Source organism: Aulonocara stuartgranti (assembly GCF_965226115.1).
Source record: "Aulonocara stuartgranti genome assembly, chromosome: 6".
In the NCBI taxonomy this organism is placed as follows: domain Eukaryota; kingdom Metazoa; phylum Chordata; class Actinopteri; order Cichliformes; family Cichlidae; genus Aulonocara; species Aulonocara stuartgranti.
In genome coordinates this window covers 9,125,117-9,149,405 of record NC_138944.1, presented here as the reverse complement: position 1 = coordinate 9,149,405, position 24,289 = coordinate 9,125,117, and the positions used below count along the sequence as shown (strand labels likewise).

Genomic DNA, 24,289 nt, shown 5'->3' with positions numbered 1-24,289 from the left:
CTGCCTGCCAGGCCACAGCAAGAATCGGAGGGAGGGGGAGAGAGAGATGAGAAAATAAAAGAAGAGAGTGCAAGGGAACCTAGTGCGAAGGGTGGTGAAACACGGTTTAGGCAGCGTAAATTTTGAGGCTTGGCTCAAAGTGTTGTTTCGGGGGGAAAGTGGGGTGAGCTAGAAGGGGGCAAAAAAAAAAAAGAAAAAGAAATGTAAAAGCTGTAGAATTGGATGTTCCCTAAGCAAGCTCCATCGTGCTTGTTTCTGCAGAGCTTGAGTGCAAGAGTGTGTACCTCACTGCATTTATGTCAGCATGCGTATTTGTTGACTCTGTGTGTGGATGTCAACTTTACTATGTGTATGTACCCATGTTTGCGTGCAGCTGGATAGGGAGGGGTGCTGTGTTGGGAGCGGAGAGATTCTGATAGTGCATCCCAATGCACGTTGTGTCTGGGACTCATGAAAGATTGATGGTTCCTAGCAGAATGGCATCAGCCTGCTACAACTTGATAACATCTAATGGATAATTTAGCACTCTAAAACCTGCAGGCCAGTCCACCTCTCTAGAAGGCTAAAGAGGACAGCAGCTGCTGGGCTTTCGGGGCCGCTGCTGTGACTGTTTGTTGGAAAAATAAATGAGAACAAACAGAAAGATGTGTAAGAGAGGGAGTAAACGAGGCAGGAAGACAGAAATAAAATGCAGAAGTGTTTCTGTGACCACGATTTGAATATCTCAACTGTGTTGATTGCCCAGCTCCGGTCACAGCAGCTTAAAAAAATAAAATAAAATAAAATAATGCATCTTAACTTGAAAATATTTCTAACACAGTCCTCACTAGCACTTCAGGAGCTAAACTAATCCAAATATCTAATTTAGAGCTTGTAGAGGTGGTTTACTGGACATGAAGCAAAAAAAAAAAAAAATCAAATTAAAGTAATTATAACCTTATTTTCCTTTTTCGCTCCTTGCTGCTACAGTTTCACAATTGTTGCTTCCAACTGTATTTATAGCAAAAAAAGCAGAGAATATAATTACAAATGGAAAAGTCACGTCACTGCATTTTTCTGTATGACAGACCACCCAGATATTTTGATCCATAAAATATTGCTTGCGTGAAGAGGGATACTTTCATTCAGTTATGATTCTTCTTCTCTCTCCCCTCGCTCTCTTTTTCTCCCTCTCATGTACCATTCATAATCTCCATAGTGTTTACACAGAGCTTCGAGGCCTACTGTCAGTCTCTTATTCCCAGACTATTAAGCTGTTGACAGTTTGGTTAATCGTCCCACAGTTTGACTTAAGGGGAATCAGAGAGAGGTCAGCAATGTCTGTCTCCAAGGTGTGTTGAGAAAGTGGCTTACATGTGTGCGCTCTGTGGCATGCCTTTTATTGGGAGTTTGTCTCATTTTGGATGGGTGGGTGAGCAAGCTGTCAGTTTGTCTTTGCCGTGGTTGTGGAGGAGCCCCAAACACATTACAGAAATGATCAAGATCTGGATCAGCTATAGCAAGTTCCTAGTTAGAGTTAATAGGCTGCCTGGATGGTTTATATGCAGCATACGGATGTTCATAGTCTCATTCACATGTGAGAGAGAGACATAACAGCATCAGCAGGAGCAGCAGCAAGGCCCAGTATGTCCAAAGGAGGCTTGGGCAGACAGCATGATAGATGGCTTTGTTAAAGGGTCCCAGGGTGTCCCCTGAACTTGAAGCACTCTGTTTATCTTGAATAGGAGACGCACATAGTATTGGGGGGCAGTGAGCAGGAGAGGGAGAAAGAGAATGATATAGCTTTCAGGGGAACGAAGAGGGGAGATTGCGGGCCGGGCTAGTGTCTGAGCAGGCCTGCATGGGGGTTGGGGAGGTTAAGGGGGGGTCGTGAGCAGGCACGGCTGCTGGAGAGACAGAGAGGAGGGAGGAGGGGTGGAGGGGAGGGGGGGGGAGCTTTCCTAGTAGCTGTCCATTAACAGATGAACTTGGCAATGGTCCAGGCCTCAAAGGTCTTGGGAGACAGACACACATGCACATATATTCACACATGCACACACATAGACAGATGTACACTTTCCTGGTACCTGCTCACTGTGGATGGAATGCCACCATGGTTCTTTTTTGTCCAGAGGCGAAACAGGACACGTCTCTGGTTCACCTATGTCAGAACCAGTTCAGACCGGTTAGTCAGCCAGGCCGAAGGAGGCAGACGGACGGGCCTTGTTGCTCAGCCCTCCTCTTCTCTCTCTATCCTCGTCCTCCTCCTCTGTTTTCCAGGCTTTAGTGGAAGGAACAGAGAGAACCTCTAACCTGAGGGCACAGGACAATGCAGAGGAGAGAAAAAAGAAGCGGGGGAGCGTGGGAACAAAGCGAGAGACGAATGGATCCGGTCGCAAACAGGGTGGGAAGAGGAGAGAAAAGTGTTTGGTTGTTGTTGGTGCTCTCCTCTTGATGGGGCAACATTAGCTTAACACCACTGCTGCTATTGTGTACTGAAAACATGACGGCAAACACGAGATTGGGGGAAAGAATTTGATGTGGAAAATGCACATAATGGACTGTTGTGCTGTGTGGGCGAAAAACCGCCTGTGTCAGTTGCAGCCATATTCCATATAGCATACTGTATGTGTCGGCGTTGATGAACGTGTTTGTCTGTGTGAGCTGTAAAAAATGTGGACGCAACTTCTCTCCTAATTATGACTCGGATGTGTCCCTCGAGTTTTGAGAGCAAGCTGTTCGCGATTCTACTTCAAATGTTCTCAGCTCACACACAAACCTTCCCTCAGCGTGGCAGATCAGAAGGCTCTGTCACATCACGAACATCTAAGGAATTCTCGGATGCCACATTTTTGTCACTTTATGATTGCAGGTTTTGAAAAAAACAGAGCCTCCCTCTTTAGAATATTTATGATTTTAATAAAATTGCTTCTGTGATTGACAAGATGTTTACATTTTTGGCCGCTCGCATACTCATAATTTTAAGTGAAAAGTGGGGTTATGACTCAAGCAGAAGTGCGTAATGCTAAGGTGAGAAAACTGACTTTTTTAAAAGGTGTGATACTTGTGTGAAAGGTTGGTTGTGAAGACGTGGGGATGTTTAAGAAAAGGAGTGGATTAGGTGTCACCTTTTCAGCTAGCCTTGCAGGTGTCTGCCACTCTTTTTTTTTTTTTACCTGATGCCTGACTTTCTCTCCCTCACTTCTTCTTCTCTTCTTCTGTTCTCGCTCAGAGCCTTTTGTTATTTGATTATGACAAATGGACACCAGGGAAAATCTTTAAAGTTCAAGTGCAGATTTTCTTATCTTATCTTAATTGCAGTAATCTCTTTGATTTTTTCCCCCCAAGTTTAGAAACAGTTGATGACTATAAATGCAATGATTTTATAAACAAGTTCACATTCGAATCCAAAAATAGACAAGTGTGATGTTTTAATATAAGGACAATAGATGTGATTAAACGTACCCATCACATGCATGCTGCAGGAAAAATGTGGATAATATATATTTGCATGACTGTGAGTGTATGCACTTAATTGTCTACATGTAAATGTGTGCAATCCTATTTGCATGTATTTCACACATGCCCACATTAGTTTGTTATTTATAAAGAAGGTTCTTCTTTTTATCTTCCCCCTTTACTTTCAGCCTTCAAGCTATTGCTCTATTTCTTAGAAACATGTTTTCTTTCCCAAAAATCTTGTGTGGCTACTTTGGTGCTGAGGCCAAAAAAATATCTTGCTTTTATATGTGTGCATGTGTGTGTGTGTGTGTGTGTGTGGGAGAGAGAGATGATGGCTGTTTTTATAATGCCCCCTGCAAATTTGCATATGTATATGTGCAGATTGTATGAGAAGAGCTCTCACACTTAGAGCAGTTGGATGGGGAGGGTGATGGGGGCTGCTGCAAGGGTTGTGTGTATGGTTTATGTGTGTGTGTGTATGTGTGTGTGTGTGTGTGTGTTAAAGGGGAGTCTTATTGGCGCTTTCACCCCCTCAGACAAAGCCGGCCACTACTCCCAGATGGTAGCCTGCTCTCTTCGGCCATGTGTCTGGTATTTGTATGTGTATGTATTTGTGTGTGTATGTGTGTGTGGACACAGACATCCAGAAAGACTGAGTGATGGAGAAATTTGTGAGTGTTTGTGTGCATGAGATTCAAGCAGATGCTGAGAGATGGCCATAACTTGAGTAAGCATACATAAAGACATCTAAAGACTGTGAGGCTTTAATTCATCCTTTGGATGGGTGTGGATGATGTGCATCTTGTTTGAAATGCATTGGAATACATAATTCAAGATAGATGGACAAGAAAACAGAAACGGATAATTTGAAGACTCAGGGATGGACAAAATGGGACAAAAAGATGGGATGGAGGAGGAGAGACAAAGATTGGTCATTTTTAAAGGTGATGACCTAGAGATGTCAATGGGCACCTCTCTAATGGGGTCAGCCTTGAAGACTAGGCGTCAGGATTATGTTTACCTCAACTATCTGCTGGGAAGCAAGACAATGAGTCAGGACCTACGAGTGTCTCTCATATGTCATGTAAAAAGTATTCAACTTGGCAAATAATTCTAACGGTATAGGAGTCCAGATATTCAATATGAAATCCTGCTTAAGGGTTCTGTCTAAATCCTGGTGTCTCCCTGGGGGTGTATGTTAAAGCAAGCCTTCAGCCCTGTTAAGAAGGGGCTATCTATTGCTTGGACAGACTCCAGCTTCTCTGACCTTGATGTTTGTTTTCCTTGTATCCCCAGACATAAACATGCTTCTCGCATCCAGACACACAGACAGTCAGGAAGTTATCCTCGCTGATGTTTTTCTCTTGCATCTGGCTCCTATGTGAACACAGGACAGAAGTAGTGGGTTTGAAAATTTGTGTGCACGAGAACAAAGTCAGGCGAACACAAATGTTGTGTGAATTTTTCAGTGTGCATTTTTTTACACCCTCCACCACACACACAAACACACACACACGCCTCCGACTCAGGCCCTTCTCTTCTCTGAGACCTGTCAAACTGGTTCTCTTTCATTAAAGCAAAGCCCTTCTCCGTTTTCTTGACCAGGTAGTATTTTGTTATCAGACAAGAAACTAGATTCCCTTATGACAACCTTTTGCCCCACAGCTCAAAGTGCCAAGATAACTATTCCCTTTTTATACCTTTATTGAGGCAAGCCCTTCTCTGCTGGTGAACGGTCTGGCAGTGCTTTCTGTGCTGGACATGCCCTGTTCTCCCCAGGCTCTGGTACTGCATTGGTCTGCCAAGTTGCAGGGCCAGATTGCCTGTAATAGGCCTGCCATTTCCCTCTCATCATCTGTCAGCACTCTGGATCCAACTGCAGGGTCCAAAGAGGGCTACCACTCTCCAATTAAAAAGGTTAATTTGCCCTCGCCGATCTCTTCCGCCCCCCCCCCCCCCCCCCCCTACAGCTTTACTATGTCTTCATTAACACTCATTTGTGTCGGTGTAGCTTTCTTTTCTCTTTCTCTCTCATTTTACTTGGTTTCTGTAAATACTGCTTTAAGTTGAAAAGGTAAGACTGAATGGCCATTAACATATTTTTTGAGCCAGCATATGAATTAAATTGCTGTCAGTGGTTTCAAAGTGCTTTTGTAGCCTTGGCCAAGCAAATAATGTTAAATTCAGCAATCAGTCTTGAGCGCACAACTTCCTGCTTAATGTCACTTTGATTAACTGAGCAGTCTCAGTAGAGGATGCATGGGCTTAAAGAAAATATATTTACAGCTTTCTTGGAGAAACTAAGATGAGAAGATAATTGCAAATCTTGCTCATATCTATCTATCTATCTATCTATCTATCTATCTATCTATCTATCTATCTATCTATCTATCTATCTATCTATCTATCTATCTATCTATCTATCTATCTATCTATCTATCTATCTATCTATCTATCTATCTATCTATCTATCTATCTATCTATCTATCTATCTATCTATCTATCTATCTATCTCTGTCCAGAAGAGAGAGTCCTAAGAACAGCAAAGATACTGCGCAGGACCATAAAGCTCCCAGGCAGCTGGAAGAGCCCAGCTTGAAGGATAAACTGGGGCGTGTACTTGTTTTGAAAAGTTTCCTCAAACTCAATCAAGCTTAACAAATACCAAAAACATCCTAAGTCAAACCTGAGTGGATGAGCAATGTGCAAGTGAGACTGAGAGCCACCTCATTTAAACAGATGGAGAGGAGTACTCCATCTCCAGTACGCTTGGTACTTTGGTATTTTCTTTTTTCCTCTCAGTTACCTCTTTCTCCCTGATCTTCGTAGTTCTCTTCAATGTTGCAATCTTTTTATCTTGGAGGGAACTCCTCCTCATCCTCTCCCTCCCTCCCTCCTTCCCTCCCTCTCTCTCTCTGTTTTTTTTTTTTTGCCTTAAGCTTCAGCAGCGGTGTCACATGGCAAGATATACATGTGGACATGTCGCTTTGTGATCCCAAAGCTCAGGAAGGAAGCTGCCTCTAACCGCTGCCTGTGCTGCTGCATTCTGTCAGTTAGCACTGCCGTCAAAGCTCCATCCTCGCGTCCGGCCAGCACAGCTAATAAAATATTTGGTTTGTGGATCTTTTTGAGCAGGATATTGAGATAACTGAAATATAGATAACGCTGGATTTGGATTTGCACATTTCTCTTCATTTGTCATAACTCCTTTAGCCATGATTTTAATTATTTTAGACATTGGACAACTTTTGCCGTAAGTTATTCAGAAGCCTTTCTCCTTACATAATACAGCTATGGTAAAAAAATAAATAAAAAAAATTAGCTAAGCTAAGTTACAAAAATATGATTTTTTTTATTCTCACAGAATATAACACACGTTTGATGAGAAGTAAATTTAAATTAACGAAAAATTCAGCCTTGTCTGTACAGTTATTTTACCTAAATAAATCGGTTGTAGCAGCTGTGTCATCATCTGCTGTTGAGTATGAAAGCTGTTAAGTATAAATGAAATTGGGGGGTCATTCCTGGTAGTTTAAGTGATTAACATAAGCTAATGACTTTGGAAGGATGAACAGGAGGTGAAGATAAAGGGGGGGGGGGGGGGGGGGATGTTGTCTGGCTCCCTCACCCACCATTAAAGGCCTGCCCCTGGACTGAAAGAGTGGGCCAGTTTCCCATGCACGGGCAGCACACGCAGGCTCTCTTTGGTTACACAAAATGTCTGCCTGTATGGCTACGGAGAGAGATATTATTAGCGTTATTTTGCCGGAGTTATATGAGAGCATGGTGCTTTTAGGACCCCTTGTTTGAGTGGCTGACAGACACTTGAGTTTGTGCTGCAGATTAAATGAAATTTTAGCAGCTTTTTCTTGGGACTAGGCCATAAAACCACACAAAGGAAGCAGCTGCCACTAATGTAATCTAGAATGGGGTGCTGCAGTGTAAAGCTGTCCACCACTCTTTTGTTTTTCCATTCTTCTCTTCTTTGCAGCTCTTTATGCCTTTCTTGACACCCTTCAACTACACCCCTTCCTCTCCTGATAATATCCTTGTTCTCTCATTGCCTTTAATTCCTCTTTTCATCAGCTACCCCTCCATGTACTGTAGAGGTGATGAAACTGGGGGAGAGCAATAAAGGGCATGTGTTTTATGAGCAAACATATCTTTTTATGTCTTTATATATCTATACAGCGGTGTCAAAGGTACATGAGATAGCATTTGGGTCATCTGCAAAGCATTCTCAGCCACCTTGGCTTTATTTTCTATAGGCCTACACTATATCAGCTAGAAATGTATGGAATGAGGAGCTATGCAGGTTAACCTTCTGCAAACAAAGTTAATTTTTCAGAATGAAACACAACCAGTCTGCTGACCCTTGTGTCAGTTGTCATGATTTCTCAAAATGACAAGGTGGATCTCGGGAATCTGAGAATTGAGAAAAAAATTCTGCGATTGTATGAGTAGCATGCGGAAGAAGCTGTGGAAGGAAGACTTGTTTGAAGTTGACGTTTGTATCAGCATAGCAAATTTTTTAACTGGCCGGCGATGCTTTACTCAAGTAGTAACTTCTGTAAATGAAGTTTTATAGTCTGTTAGAGAAGCAATGGCACAAACATCTGGCCCATAAATCTCAGGTGGTGCTGCAGAGTGCAGTCTGAGGAGCCAGTTCTATCTATCCCCTGATCAGCCATTAATCCAAATGTCTGCATTTCCACATGCATTTATATAATGTTTACAAGAAGTCTTTCTATTGTAGGCATTGCACTGTGAAGTGCTTCTGCACTGTCTAATACATGTGAAAATAACCTGAAAGCACAGTTCAATGCATTGCTTCTGCAGTGTGCATACAGCAAGTATATGAGTTTGTATATTTTCTATGTTTTTTTTTGAATATGTCTTGCCACTGCCTGTTGAGGAATGTCTCAGCTCATTGGCCCTTTCTGTAAAGAAATAATGGCTTTGAGGTGGACTCAACCAGCCTGCCTCCCTGCCAGCTAGCTGTACATGCATGTGTCCTGTTCTGCAGCTGTTTGTGAATAAATCCTTCTGTCACTAAATGCACACAGGCTTTCTTCACCTGTCCTGCTTATCAACTCTTTTTGAGAAGTAAAAGCTCATTTTGGTATTTTTCGAAGACATCTTTTACTAGATTTAAAGTAAAATACGATTGCTTATTTGGAGATTATTCTTGCTGAAATTTGGACTTGTTACTACTATTATCTCTCTGATGTGCTCAGTCTGCCTTGGATTATTTTATCTTGGTTACCGTTGGTTTTACGCAGCCTTTGTAAAAACAGTAAATTAATGTTTTGCACACTTGCCCACCAACACAACATGTTTACTTAAAGCTGATGACTTCATAGAAACAGTTCTTTTCCCCCTTTTGCCACCCTCCCTTTTTGCTCCTCTGCTTTGCTCTCCCTCTTTCCATCCTCAGGGTAGGTTGCTATAGTCCCCCTTATAAACATAGTAATCTATAGGAGCCCTAGACCCAGACAGATTTTTGGCATGGCTGTACAGGTAGCATTCCAGCACGGTTTGAGATCTTACGGCCCTAGCCTCGTTAAAAGCCTGATTTATGCTTTACAGCTGGGCACAAAGGAACCTACAGGTTGGCTACCTTAATTAATATCACGCTCACTACAGCTTGGACCTATGCAAGGATCTGACACACCTCCGGGGAGAATATGCAGAAAGATCCACGTGATGGTAGATGGTGTGAGTGTGCACGTAACTGAAAAGACAGCTGAAAAAACAAAAACAAATACAAAAAACTTGTACCTGTGTTAAGCATGCTTTTAAAAGCACATGCAGTGCAGCCAAACTGAAGCCATCACTGATATATATGCTAAATTGGTCTTCAATAGCAATATTGGTTATGGGTGTTGGCGTTCTGATCTGTAAGTCCCATTCTGTACTGTTTGGCCCATTATCTTCCATTCTTTGCTATAGTGGCTGATCAGACCACATGTCTTCAATTAGTAGGCAGGAATCTGGTACGGCGAGACTCGAAGATGAAGAATTGTGTGAAGCATGGCCTGCTATTGCCAAGCATATGGCCCATCCATCTTACAGACTGTTATCGATGGTAAACGTTACATGTACATGAACTGAATGCCTTAAACCTGCTCAGTCTTCTCTCCTCCAAGTTGTGTTGCTGAGAAAAAATATAATTTAGCATGAAGTGCAATCAAACTTCAAATCACTGATTTGGCAAATTATTTTAAGGCATTAGACCAAATAACAATGAATAAATAAAAAACAAATCAACAAATGTTATGTGACTTTTTGGCATTAACCTCTCGTAACACTTCATATTACAACTTGGTAATAACATGGTAATAACATGGTAACCATGTACAAATAAAGCTGCAATAACTACAGTGAGAGCAATCCTGCTGTAAAGGTCTAGAAAAGGAGCCCAAAAAGAAATATATATAGGTCACATTGGATCTCTGACCACTTCTTCGCTCTCTTATGTCTCTCCCTGCTTCTGTAGTAAGGGGCTGAATTTAGGGCTGAACAGGAGGCCATTTTGCAATTTTAATCAAGATTTGGAAAGCGCCTGGGCAGAGCAATGGCCCAACACAGTTTTCTCCTTGATGAATTAATAATGTAATGGGGAATGGAGGCTTGGAAGAATGGATGGTGGTTGGTTGGGGCACTGAGGTCTCACTGTTAGGGCCTGTGTCCTTATTATGGGATCAGAGAACTTCATGTCCTAAGCTTCAATTCCAGTGTGCTCTTCTTGGTAAATTAAGTGCTAAGATTAAAAAAGAAAATCACAGAATATAATGATCAAATAATTCTGTAACTTAAACTGTGTCTTTTTCCTAAGGAAAATGGATTTGTGAGCTAGATCTGACCCTGAGACACCCCTTGATCTAAAGAGTCTGGCTATTGATGCTTCCTTAACCACTCGACCACCGTGTGCACAGTCACACACACCAGATGGGACGCGTGTTAAACCCTCAGCCTCCACAGCTCCAGGCCACGGGACACTCCAACACACTGGCCCTCTTGTTTTAAAGTGCCATGTCCCTCCACAATGCCTTGAGGCTCCTATGCATAACGAGCTGCTATGCTTGGCCCAAGCTCACATGCCCTGGTCCTCTCACCCTGAGGTGGTAGGACAGGGTGAAAAATAACTGCATGTTTAAAACAGCCCTTGTTCACTGATATCCAAATGATGACCCATGCCTGAGAGCTTCTGGGGCTACTGTGAGCGTGTTTATGAACAAACAACTCAGGTCAACATCAGGCAAAACTTTGTGTTTTCTAAAAGCTGTCCACTTTTGCACAAGGCAAAGAAAATATAGTACTGGTATAGATTACCGTTGATCCAAGTGCATCTGAAGCCTAAAACCACCACAAAGACCATCAAACAAATGCACCTTCAGTGCTGATTTTTTTTTTTACAGAAGTATTAGTGCAAAGAGTTTATCCTTCTCATTTGTGTCAAGTAAAAGTAACAGAGAGTCAAAAAAATTTGCACACGCTGGCCGAACGGATACATTTTGAGATATACCTGGCACAAAATACATGCGAGAAGAAAATGAGAAGTATTTTGAGACACAGGTGTTTATAAGTGAAGAGTCCCTTGGGGTTTAAGAAAAGAAGGATTTAGAGAAAATTTTTTTGCTTGTGTGTGAGTTACAGTATCTGTGTGTGATATAGGCCAAAGGTAAAAGCTAATAGATGCATTGAAAGGGGCAAGGGAGAAGCTATGGGTGGGTTACAGAGTGTGTGTGATTGCGAGAGAAAGACCTGCTCTGACCTCTTTCAGTGCTGTCATCAGAGCGTGTTAAGAAAATAACGTGATGGAAAGAGGAGCATGCAGGCTGCATCAGGGACAAAAAGGGAATGACTTCAACCTTAGACAGGCTTAAGTGTTTACTCAGTCCAGACAGATACACTGTGTGTATGTATGTTACAGTGTGTGAAGCTGTTTTTATCTGTTTGGATGTCCAGAGATGCACAGACTACAGGTCCGTGCCTGTAGATGAGAGAAAGTCTCTTTAACTTCTCTTCTTCTTAAACTTAGGCCAACTTCGTGTTTATTTTTCATCTGCTTTGTGTTTTACCCCGACTTTTAATTTATTATTTATGTTTGGCTGTTTGTGCAAGTCCATCTAGGAGTACATGGTAGTGAATGCAGATCTTGCCTCATACATCCACACATTTCACTTAACCTAGTCCCTATTCCAGAGGAATAGAGGCAAACGATAAAATACCATGAAATTCAACATGAGTGTTTATTGCAAGAGAGCATCCTGTTCTTAAAGCTACTATGGATTTCAGTATCTTTATAGGTAGATAGAGACTGCTTAACTGGCTTTAAACAATTTCTATTTCATAAACGATACAAGGATGTTGCAGCCTGGCTCATTCTGTGCTCTGCCCAGAAGCAAATGAAGCAAAAGCACATAAAGACACAAATATGAGGCTTTATTTAAAGTAAGACAGTTTTTCAGGTCTGCACTTTGTGTTTCCAAATTTTAAACTGCCTTCTTATTGCTCAGAGTAGTCAATAGCTCTGTTTATCAGAGCTTTTCTGTAAGCTCTTTGGTAACGTGACTTCAGTATGCATACATTAGATCTTCAGAATTGCTTCCATGTGGCATTTGTGATGTTTTGTCCATCTTCCTACATGTCTGTGAAGACATGTAGTGGGGGGGAGGTCAGACACAGGGGCCTGTATGCTCCGGTGAAGCCGTATCGCGTCCTGGCAAATGGTATGCAGGCTCATAACGCGCTCCACTCATCCAATAGCCGGAGACGAAACAGTTTTGACAGTGTTGAATGCCCTGCCCCGGGGGCCTTATCATCCTTTGCTGCTTGCCTGCCTCCTTCCCCTGTTTCTCTTCTCCTGATGCTATCTATCTAGAGATTTATGCAGAAATGTGCAGCTAGTCGACCTCCCTGGTCCCCTTCCATCCTTTCTGCAGGGACGGCAGCCTGTCATAAGCTGAGCTATGCAGAGATAGTGAAGCTCAGGCTCTGGCCTCATGTTATACGAAGGCTATCTTGACATTGCACTTGAAACACACATGATGCTTGTAAGAAATGACAGAGATGCGCTCATGTGAATGTTGAAGGTTGTATAACCCAAAAATGTTCGTGTATTTACAATAATCTTTTGTATTCCACTGATTTCTAATATATTGTGTTATGCTCTTTGTTAGCCTATTTTATTCTGCTATCCTCCCCCTAAGCTGCAATTTATTGAGACATATCTTTTCTTTGACAGAACACTTTTCACATTTCCCCTCTGAAGTGCTCAGAGACTTCTCACCCATCTGGGATATTGCCCGAGTCCAAAAATACTCCTGCTTGATTAAGTCTTCTTATGTACCTGGATATGTGTGCTTAAACTGACACTTGGCAGTTTGCAGTTTCTTTGATTCCCGTCCTTTATTTAATACCTTCTCCACTGAGCATTGGCTTTTGTTGACGGTGGTTTGATCCTGTGAAACGGATCCCAACTCAATAAATAATCTCTGCGGATGCTTACATAAGCGATGGTCCATTTAATTAGACTGGTTAAGCTTAGAAGCCCAGAGGTCTTTTCACTGTACTATTAGAGCTAGGATGAGAAACAATAGTGCGCGGCCTCCCACTGTCACTGGTAAGAAGAGAGCAAATAATGATCTGCATCAGAGACACGGCTGGCCCTGCCTATTATAAGGTCTGCCGGACCCGAGCCGCACCCAAACACGAAGCTGTCCAGCTGCGCTTAGTCGGAGTGGATGAATGGATGGAGAGAATGATAGATGGAGTGAAAGAGAGATGGATGAACGGGTAGATGGATGGTCAGTTCAAACACAGTTCAACTGAGAAAAGATCAAAAAGACTAAGGTTATGCTGGGAAACAGACAGCGTAGAGTGATGCAAATTTAAAATTATTCTGGCAAGTGTGTTGAATGCAAATACACAGACATGAATGCATGGATACTACAGGAAACAGTCATGTAGTCATTCTAACAGTGAGTGTGCGTGCTGATTACAAAAAGAAAGTACGAAATTATACGAGAACACACATTTGTCTACTGTGTATGGCGCATTCATTCATTGGCCTCTGTGTGGGTGCCATCTGTGGTTTCTTAGTGGCTCAGAAAAAACTCCCGAGCTCAACTTTTGCTCTTATCACCTTTCATGAGAAGGAGAAAGGAAAGGTAAGAAGTGTAAAAGTCTGATTGGGAACAAAGCTACAGCCAGCAGCTTACTTTATACTGGCACAGGCCTTCAAAGACCACCATGCATCTTTATCTGGAGATCTGCACCCCCTCCCCTGTCTTGCTCATGCCAGCTGCTTTTCTTCTCCTAGTCTACCTCTGTCTTTCCCCGTTCCTTTCTGTTTTAGCTCTCCATTCTCCCCCCCCCCCCCCCCCCATTGTGTGTCTCCTTTTCACTTTCCCTACATTTGTGCCTTATGTAGTGAGTAGTGGTCAGCTTCCCCATACTGTATAATGTGTGACTCCAACACCAGTCAGTGTTGGCTGGTTTTCTGTTTAGTAAACTGTATTTCCTGCATCCGGCTTTGTCTCAGGAACAAGTGTTTGTCAAACAAGCCTTTTGTCTGTGGCCAGTGGCTTAGCGCACCATAACGAGCCTGGCTGGGACAAAGAGCTGGGTGTATGTGGCTGTGGCAGAGAAACACAGACAAACAGATCGAGACGTAGAAGTAAGAAAGAAGGTCAAGGCCAGTCCATTTGCTCTATCAGGTTTCAGACACACACACAAAGAAAAAAAAGCAGAGACAGAGAAAAAACGTTAAGGTGATAACATGTATGAGGCTTATGACAGATCCTTCTCTTAGTCTCTAAAGCTGCTAATGAAAAATTACAGTTCTGTTGTTAACTGAGCTGAAAGTCATGTAAACCAAGAAGGCCCCTATTGTGAGCTTCTGTTACTCCCCCATCTTTTTCCTCAACCTCTCCTTTCCTGCTTCACCCTTCACCCCTGTCCAGTCCCTGACTGTGAATACCCTAATGACATAAACAGAGTGGTAATCACATTAACAGGAGTTACGGCCGAGGCACTCTTAAGAGGCACTGTATTGACAACCCTCTGTCTTCCCGAGGCACTCACTCCAACACCTATAAACACTTATGAATATTGGCAAAGACCTTCTATTAGCATAATCACTTTTCAGGTGTGTGTGAGTGCTCTCTCGAGCCATAGCGACTGATAACTTTGAGAAATGGCAGTGACACACTGTGTCCCTCGTGTCTTCTGTCTCTGTGGCTTCCTCCTCCTTTGGAAGCCAAGCAAGCTAATCCTGTTAGCCCATTCCTCCATTAGCTAAATGACCAATATCAGTGAAAGCTGCATGGTCACACCAGGACAGGCTCAGCCCACTATCGCAACTGGTCAAGGACAAAAATAAAAATAAAAATGGAGGGCATGGTAAGTCTGCTAACTTTTTATTGTATGGCTAAATAGTTGTAAACAATACATCTGTGAGTGGTGGGTGAGGAAGAGAAAGCTGTTGACATTTTTGTGTCAGTGCATCTTTAACTTGCCAGCACTTGGTCAATGGGTTGTCTTTGTGTCTGTTACTTGATTTTGTTGTGGTTTTGCCAGTGTTTGGGCTTATGGGACAACGTGGAACAGGGTGGTATAGCTACTCTTTGTGTAAGTACATGTTGTTGAGAGAGTGCAAGTAAGACTAATTATGGGAAATGGGCCATTAACGATAGAGGAATATGCACAAGAAATGTGTTCCTCAGTTGCCTAGAATTTCAGGATTCTGTATGACTTTGGTCAAAATTGTTGGCTACGATGTTTTGTGAGTGTTGCTGCGAGGCTACCTTATCTTCTCTTTGACTTATCATAATTTCTCTTCTGTCCTTGCAACAGGCCTACCCCTAGATCAAATCATTTCTCTCTGATATCAGTGCAATGTCCATTAATATCACAATAATAGCCTCCCGCTGCTTTGTGTTGCAATGCTTCGAAAGGCTTTGAAGGAATTGTTAACCTCCCATTTCATTCCTTTGACTGTGTATCTTCTACTTTCTATTTTTCTTTTCTCTGTCATCCTTCTAACTTTTTGCTCCCAAACCACCTGCCCTTTCTCACTTCTTCTATATTCTTTCTGTCTCCTCTTTCCTTCACAGTCTCTTCTTTCAGCCTCTGCCATGAAATGGCAGCTAAGGGGTTGTCAGTGTGGTTTCTCCTCTCTGCTGATCCTATTTCAAAGGGACGTGTAGATTCAGCATTAGCTCCAGCTCTCTTGCTCTTCTGCTCTCCAGCCCTAACTCATCACAGACTTAAAGTTACTAGAAGAAGAGAAACGGACTGAGAAAGCGAGGGAGAGCTTTCCTTTATTCTATTAGAGGACAGACTCATTTATAAGATCATCCTTCCTCCCTCGCACAGTTTCGTGCTTCTCCATACAAGCAGAAAAAGGAAAAAAAAAAACCCTTCAAGGCCATCAAACGCCTCGTCAGAATGTCTTTTATCCTTTTGAAAAGCTGTCCTTCCATCCCTTTGAGGACAGCTATTAAGGACAATAGTGGGCTTATTTAGATATCTCCTCTGCCATTGTTGTAAATCTGGGCATGTGTTGGTCTGGCTTGTTGATGCCCATCAATGTGTCCACTGCTCGGATGGGAATAACAATTATCATCACTGCTTGTGGCATGAACACAATTTGTCAAATGTCTATAGATGGAGTAGTGATTGCATAGCACAAGACATGCTGGTTTTGATGCATAAGAAAATGAATTGAGTACTGGCTTTGAAGTGCATTCTTGTGGCTCTTGTGTCCTTCAGAAATATGGTGGGTTGTCATTAGGAATGTCTCCTTCACGCCACACTTCTCTCCTTTGCTCCCTTCCTTCCCCCTGCCTCCTTCCATGATCCTTTAGTGCTCACTTTCCTCTAAAAACATGGACGTCTCACATTCCAGCCAGCCCCTCCTTTTTTCTTGTCCTTCACAATAACAAAAAAAATTAATCTATTTTCCCCCCTCATGCATATATACTGTGTGCTCGCACATTAAGACGGGGATGAGGAAGCGTGTAGACTGAATCAAAGCAAAGTGAACGGGAGAGGCCAGGTTATTGCAACTGTTTTACAAGTGACACGGGGCTTTCTACTTAAAGCCATAAAAACACACACATAATAAGGAAACATACATATAGCAGTTAATGTAATGGGCACATTTTATTTGTGCTTATGAGAGAGGGAGAAAAAAATGTGTATGGGCAAATGGCTTTTTTATGATGGAAAAATTCCATAGTGGGTCAAAGCCCCTTGCAGGTGGCAGCAATTAACTGTAATTTTTGCAGATTGTAATGATCCATAATTTACCAGTATACCCCCTTCCAACTCTTTTCAGTCAAGAGAAAAAGGTTTGTGTGGAGGTTTGATTGGGTGCACATTTTAGCTGTGTCCTGGTCTTTAAGTGAGATTGTTCGGAGGGGGCCACATTGACTCTGGACACATAAGATAGAGAAACAAACCAAAAAACACCAATCCGTTCCCTATGTTGCTCATCCACCACATCCCTCCTCTTTCTTTTAGACTGTCACTATATTTTTCTGGCCCCTCTCACCCTTTTTCTTCAACAGTAGAAGGCTTAAAACATGCAAAACTGTCCATCCACCATCTTAGGGATCACCCATAGTTTCAATCAGGCACACATAGCCTATCATCCTCTCTCCCGCTCCCTTGTTTTCCCTCTTCAAACACAGTATGGCCATGGTTTGGGTTCAGCATTGGCAAATGACTTCAGAAAAATGCCCTCAAGTGAAAGAAGAAAAAAGGGAAGAAATGATAAGAAACCCCAAAGATGAAAGAGGGAGCACATTTGCAAGTGGCGGATGCTTCTTATTTTGCATATCTCTCACTTCTTCTTTCTCCTTCTTCTCCTTTTCTATTCACCTGAGAGGATTTAAATAAATCCATAAAGCATGAAATATCAGAAATAGAAAAGTAATGCATGAAATGCATTTTCATTGGAGCCTCCCCACCCACACACAAACACACATACCCAATTTTCCTCTTCGCTTCTTTTTTTCCTGTGAATGTGTGTTTTTTGTGATAAACGCTGGTACAATTTATTAACATGTGACCTCTTATTTGTATTCAGTGTTAATATGCAGCATCAGATACATGTCCCACTTTAGCCCTGCTAATTCTGTAAACAAGGCTTTGGAGGGGAGATGAGTGTTTTTAACGAGATTAGGCGTGCATTGTCAGGCAAATCTCAGGTCAGTGTGCAAGTGCTATTGAAAGTCAATTATTGTTTTAAATATTCCTATGCCCTCTTCCCGTGTAATTTGTGTGTTTGTTGCCTGTCTCTTGTAATTGTGTTTTATCTTTTGTTCTGTTAAGTGTTAAATCTAAATTCACACACACACCTACACACACACACACACACACACACACACACACAGTTTTCACATTTTATAGCTGTGATATTGAGCAATAACAATTTTACTAAGACGAATAATTTGCTCTGTTTAAATAGAGTGCAATTGTAAATTTTTTTTTTAAAATGTTATTCAATACCTTCATCTAATCATAATAGTTCTGGTCAGAAGTGATCGCAGATATTTTATAGGCTGTTGTCAAATTAGTCTATATTCTCTTGGTTTTTGATAATTACTTTACCTATTTTAAAACCCTACTTGCATTATTTAAGCATCATGTTTCCTTTTATAATAATATATGGTGTTAATAAAATTACTAATGTTCTTTTTATAGTTTGAATCTCCCAGTTTACATTTATTTTCTCTCTGTGTGTTTCTTTTTGTCAGATAAAGATGAGCCCAGCAGTTACACCTGCACCACATGCAAACAGCCTTTCACCAGTGCCTGGTTCCTGCTCCAGCATGCCCAGAACACCCATGGCTTCCGTATCTATCTGGAGAGCGAGCCCGGCAGCCCCCTCACCCCTCGTGTGGCTGCAGCTCCCGGAATGGGGGGTGACTGTAATTCCTCCCAGCCCCCTCTTCATGCTGTACACTTGGCTGATGGCAGCCCTTACAGCCTCCTGAGAATGCCGGGTTCTGGGTCTGGTCGGGATTCAGCGTCCACGCCTCGTGAGGGCCGCTATCCCCGAACGCCACCGTTATTCAGCCCACCACCGCGCCATCACCTCAGCCCTGATGACTTAGCCTTGGCAACACACCATCCCAGTGCTTTTGACCGGGTGATGAGGCTGAACTCTGTGCCATTAGAAGCCCCTCAGACCATGGACTTTTCTAGACGTCTACGTGAGCTGGCCGGAAATGCCACAGGAGGTTCTCCGCCTCTTTCCCCTAACAGACCCAACCCTATGCAACGGCTGCTGCAGCCTTTCCAGCCAGGTTCTAAGCCTCCATTTTCAGCAACACCTCCCCTCTCCACCTCTCAGTCACCTTCTGGCTCACGTTCCACACCCAATCCTGTAACAAATGCAGTCCAATCGACCACCCCTCTCAAAGCAAAATCTTGTGAGTTCTGCGGGAAGACCTTCAAATTCCAGAGCAACCTTATTGTTCACCGGCGTAGCCATACAGGGGAAAAGCCATTTAAGTGTCACCTCTGTAACCATGCCTGCACACAGGCTAGCAAACTAAAACGTCACATGAAGACACATTGTCAGAGTAAGTCTTCACTGCTTAATGCCAAGTCAGATGATGGTCTTTCAACTGCTAGCTCACCTGAACCTGGTACGAGTGAGCTGATGGGCAGTGCCACAGATGCACTCAAGTCAGTGGTGGCAAAGTTCAAAAGTGAGAACAATGGCCTTCTGCCTGAAAATGGAGAGGAGGAGGAGGAAGAGGAAGATGATGAGGAAGAGGAAGAAGAAGAAGAAGAAGAGGAGGAGGAGGAAGAAGAGGAGGAGGGGGAGGAGGAGGAGGAAATTGAGAGAAAGCCTGGAGTAGAAGAAGAGGGAAGGAATGACTACCGATTTAGCTTGAGGCTTGAAGGGGCTCGCCATCACCAGAACAGCGAGGCTCTGCACCCACATCGCCGGAGCTTATCCAGGGAGCCTATTGATGAAAACTCAGCCATGGAGTCAGACCGGGCAGATGATGGAACCACTACTACTATCAATGGCTTGAGACCTCTATCTAATGACAACCTGTCCAGGAAGCTGTTGGGTGGAGGGGTCAGTCCTGGTTCCCTCAGTCCCCTGTCCAAGCGCATCAAGGTAGAGAAAGACCTTGACCCTCCCACTCCCACAATCCCAAACACAGAGAACGTCTACTCTCAGTGGCTTGCTGGCTACGCTGCCTCCCGGCAACTCAAGGACCCCTTCATCAGCTTCACAGGTGGGGACTCCAGACAATCACCCTTTGCCTCTTCATCTGAGCACTCTTCAGAAAACGGCAGCTTGCGCTTCTCTACTCCACCCGGTGAACTCGATGGGGAACGTGCCGCATCAGTACGGAGCGGCACCGGCAGCGGGGCCAGCACTCCCCACGGTGTCAGCGGCAATGGCAGGCCGAGCTCGAAGGATGGTCGCCGCAGTGACACCTGTGAATATTGTGGCAAGGTGTTTAAGAACTGCAGCAACTTGACTGTGCACCGACGCAGTCATACTGGAGAGCGGCCCTACAAATGCGAGCTGTGCAGCTATGCATGCGCTCAGAGCTCAAAGCTCACCCGTCACATGAAGACCCATGGACAGATGGGCAAGGACGTGTACAAATGTGAAATCTGCCACATGCCTTTCAGTGTATACAGCACTCTGGAGAAACACATGAAAAAGTGGCACAGCGACCGCCCTCTGGCTAATGACATTAAGACTGAGTAGGCAAAGAGCAGCATGCTGGTTGCTCTCTCTCAGCTCCTCTGGCTAAAAAGCAACCCTGGCTAACTAGCCAATAAGTAAGGGGAAAGGACAACAGGGTTAGACACCAGTACACAGTACAGCCCTGTTTTCATCCCGACTGGAAGAAGCTAGATGCATGATCCATTACCGGGGCAATACTATTGCATCACACTTAAAACTTTTTGAGCCTTTCTATTGTGCAATAATTTACACGTTTTGTATTTTTTGTAACTGGACAGCATGCTCTGTGTGTTTTGGCTACCTAGAGAGAAAATTGTCCTCAGCTGGTGGGTTTGGTTGTACATGTGTTGCTGTTTATACTTTTGATTTCTTCAACATAAAAAAAAAGACTTATTAAAACCCATGCTGCATACAGTACATACTGTTTTACATATCATGTACAGTTTTGAGTTCAAACATAGTGGGCAGTGTCATATAATCAAAACATCAAGACAAGCAGGGTCACACTTAAACTGATCTTTGTGAAAGATTTTCCATGCAACATTTAGATATGATAAATATATATAGAGAGAATTAGGCCGCCTATGAAATGCTAGGCACTGGCGCCATTAAATATTTCTTTTACAAACAGCAGTGAAATTAACAATATGGTGTGAAATGACAACAACGAGTGCCTTGGATATTTTACCTGCATTAGTTAATCCTCCTTTTTGCTATAAGCTCGGAGTTTCAGCTATAAAAGATTACACAACATTTTGTGCACATATGAAATAAGCAGGTCCTTGCATCAAGCACCTGTACGACCCTTGTGTTTTTTTTGACTTAGTGGAGCATAGAGAACCAGCTAAAACAAAAAGAAAAAAAGAAAAAAAACATTACGTGTATCTCTGGTGAATCATTTATCTGCTTGCCTCCTGTAGATTTTTTTTTCGAGATTACAGTTCTGTTTACGGGCATGTTACATGCTTGAGTTTGGTGTAGAGTTTTGGTATAGGTGAATATGTTTTTTGGTACCGTACTGAGGGGGTACTCTGGCGAGTTGTTTTACCAACATAAAGCTCTTAATTTTTCAGAGTTTATTTTCTTTGATAATTAAACAATTTGCAGGTGTTTTTTGCAAGTAACACAGAGTAATGTTTCTTTGGTGTCCGCCAACAGCCACTTGAAGACCCCAATGTGGGATTTAGTTGTTGTAAGCCAGACAGATTTTTTCAGGTGAGGGTTGGGTGGGTGTAAGAGCATAAGGGTGGATGATGTTCAGGGTAGTAAGTGGGGAGTGGGTTTACCAGGTGTCTCTACAATTCAAAAATCTATGTCGCTGTAGTGTTATTTCCCATCACCGCATTAGATCTTAGAAACTGTTTAGCGATCCAAATTTTTTTTAACAACTCACACTGAAATCCAAAATGTGATTCTAAATCAAAGGACAAGAATATTGAAAAAAATCAGCAAATTTTCCCTCGCAGACAAGGTTTTAAGTTTTCACATTTAGTTTTCTTTTCATTTGTCTAGACCTACGCGTGGTAGCCATGTGTTTTTTTTTTTTTTTAATTTTTAGTCTTCACTCCCTGTCATTGTTGATGATATAGCACTTGTCACTCTGCCTTGGATTCTGTATCTGTCTCTCTAATCGGAGGTACAGTCGGTTGAGTATAAAATGAGTACCGGATTTCAGGTCTGGTACTGCCTACGTGCACTGTTCAATTTTCCCAGTTTACAGTCGGACGCTCAAGGGAAAACTAGCTCCTATGCTGACAGATTAGTGTGGTGTCATTGCTTTGCATTAAAAGAAAAAAAGAAGAAAAAAAAGAAGAAAAAGAACGTTGAACTAGAAACTGTTGCCAGCCATGTCTCCTTCTGAGAACTAAACATTGGTTTGGATCTTGGAAGTAATAATGCAGGAACTGCCATAGAAACATCCTGCTTCATACTACAAACTATAGAAATATACTGCTCAGTACAGAAAAATAAAAATTCTACAAATTTGATTTAAACAGATAAGTAAAATGTGCTGTTGATTTTTTTTAAAAAAAAAGTAAAACATCAATATCTTTAGGGGAGAACCTTATTTAAATTTTGTTTGTTTACTGTTGTTTCTCTTTTCTGTCCTGGAGACACCAGGACTTGATCACTATGTAATGAACTGTAATGTCTCTCATGTTTTTTGCCTTTACTATACACAAGTCTTCAGGTTGAACAAAAATTTGCATTGGGGAGAGATTTATGATATATAAATATATAGAGAGAACTTAAAATACTTAGGAAATTGCACACTCATGTAAGTTCCTATGTTCAAAACACATTTATGGTCTACTTTTTTTCCTGTATTTAGAATGGTATTTGAAATTAATGTTCACTTAGTGTAGGCACTTATAGTATTTATGTTGGAGCCTGTATTTTTAACTGTTTTGCCTGTACTCTTTAAAGGTTTCAATGTACCCTTTTTCTGTAGTGAAAAAAAAAATCCCAACAAGCTGCCACCGTATATTTTCTTAATTTGGCAGGATAATATAGTGTGAATAATTTGTATGCTTGAAAATAAGTATTTCTGAAAAATAAAATGTTGTGGTGTTCCCCAAGGGTGAGAGGTCATATGATGGCCTTTTCAGGCAGTCCCGCTGGAGTGACCACAATGAGGTAAAAACAGGTGGTTGTACATATCTTTTTAGTTTGTTTTATATATTTTTCTCTCCTGCCATTTTATATGCAGTAATACAAGCTATTGTTGGGTTTTCTTGGTAGAAAAGTTTTTACTGTCTTTGATCATGTACCACCTAAAAACATTCCAGCTGTTTTGCTTTTTTTTAAGGACATTTTGTCATATGCAATCAATTCAACATTAATCTGAAAGATTTTTTTTTATTTTTTTTGCTACAGATTGTTTTTTTTTCATTGCCAAAAGATCCACGGTGCTTTATAATTTAAATATGGTACATCTCATATGCAAGGCATATTCTAAATAACTGAACTCATGCGAAGAAAAGTTTGGTACATGTTATCCATGCTGACGGTACTAAGGTACATATAGGTTTTCAACCTTATTTCATCCTGTGTATTTACTCTCAAGCTGTTTGTTCTAACCTGAACTTGAAGTTGACCTTTGGCATTGGTTGACATTATTTATTATGACTACAAACACGCATGTTCCATTCAGAACACAGTCACTGCAAAACAAATCTGTTCAGTTTTCTCTCTCCTGATGAAGTGTGATGGCTTAATTTCTATGATGACCAAAGGTCATTGACCAACATTTACAAGTTCTTGCTTGAATTAAAGAATTTATTGTTGTTGTTTTTTTTTTTCAGTTATGGAGATGCCACTCTATTTTCAGCCGTTGTCTGCATTATTCTCTTCACTCAGCCATTTTGTCTTGAAAAATAATAAAAAGTATTACATACATATTTGAATTTGGTGCTTTTATTAATTTTTTTTGTCATAGTATGCACAGTCACAATACTGTATAAGACAATTAATAGTGTTACATAAACATTTTAATACATTCCACAGATATGTTTGCATGGGTCAGCTTGGATCACATGTCATCAGGGTGGAAGTTTACAATCATATCTGTGGGCAGTGGCCTTGTTAGGTCAGCTAAAGATCTGTGTTATATCTCCAGCAAACTTCTATTCACCCTACCCCCCTAGTTTCCCCACCCACACCTCTAGCAATAGCTTTCTTTCTGTCTCTTTTTGCCCTTCTTGCCTTTGGTCTTCACTTTTATCGTCCTTTATCTGACTTTATATATGTGCCTGTGTCCAAATCTCTTTTTTCTTTTTCAGACCACTCCTTTCCCTGTTTCCTCCTAACCCTGCTGAAGCACTGGAGGGCAATGTGACAGACTAATCGCTTTCCTTGTCCGAGCCTGGTGCTGTTTGCCTAGCAGGGCCAGATTAAAGTTCACAGATAGAGAGAGGTTCCTGCTTAGGCCAGGTGTTGACAGTTGAGATAAAGCAGAGTTGCAAGGAAGTGAGGCTGGTTGGGTGGGTGTTGGGAGAGAGGAACCCTGTGTGTGTTCTTGCACATATACACACTTCTAATCTTTAGCAGGGGGGTTACTCTCGCCCACTAATCTAAGATCACCCAAGTTCAATGTCAGGAGTACAACAA

General features: G+C 42.1%; 1 protein-coding gene across 1 annotated transcript in view; it reads left to right on the top strand.

Moving 5' to 3' along the window:
• The window catches only part of LOC309708037 (B-cell lymphoma/leukemia 11A-like), a 32,970-nt gene extending 9,394 nt beyond the window's left edge, over positions 1 to 23,576 (top strand). The window contains exon 3 of the mRNA XM_082535764.1: positions 18,213 to 23,576. Coding sequence (XP_082391890.1) covers positions 18,213 to 20,200 — 1,988 coding nt within the window. The 3' untranslated portion in view covers positions 20,201 to 23,576. The remainder of the gene's footprint in view (positions 1 to 18,212) is intronic.
• Positions 23,577 to 24,289: the final 713 nt, after the last annotated feature.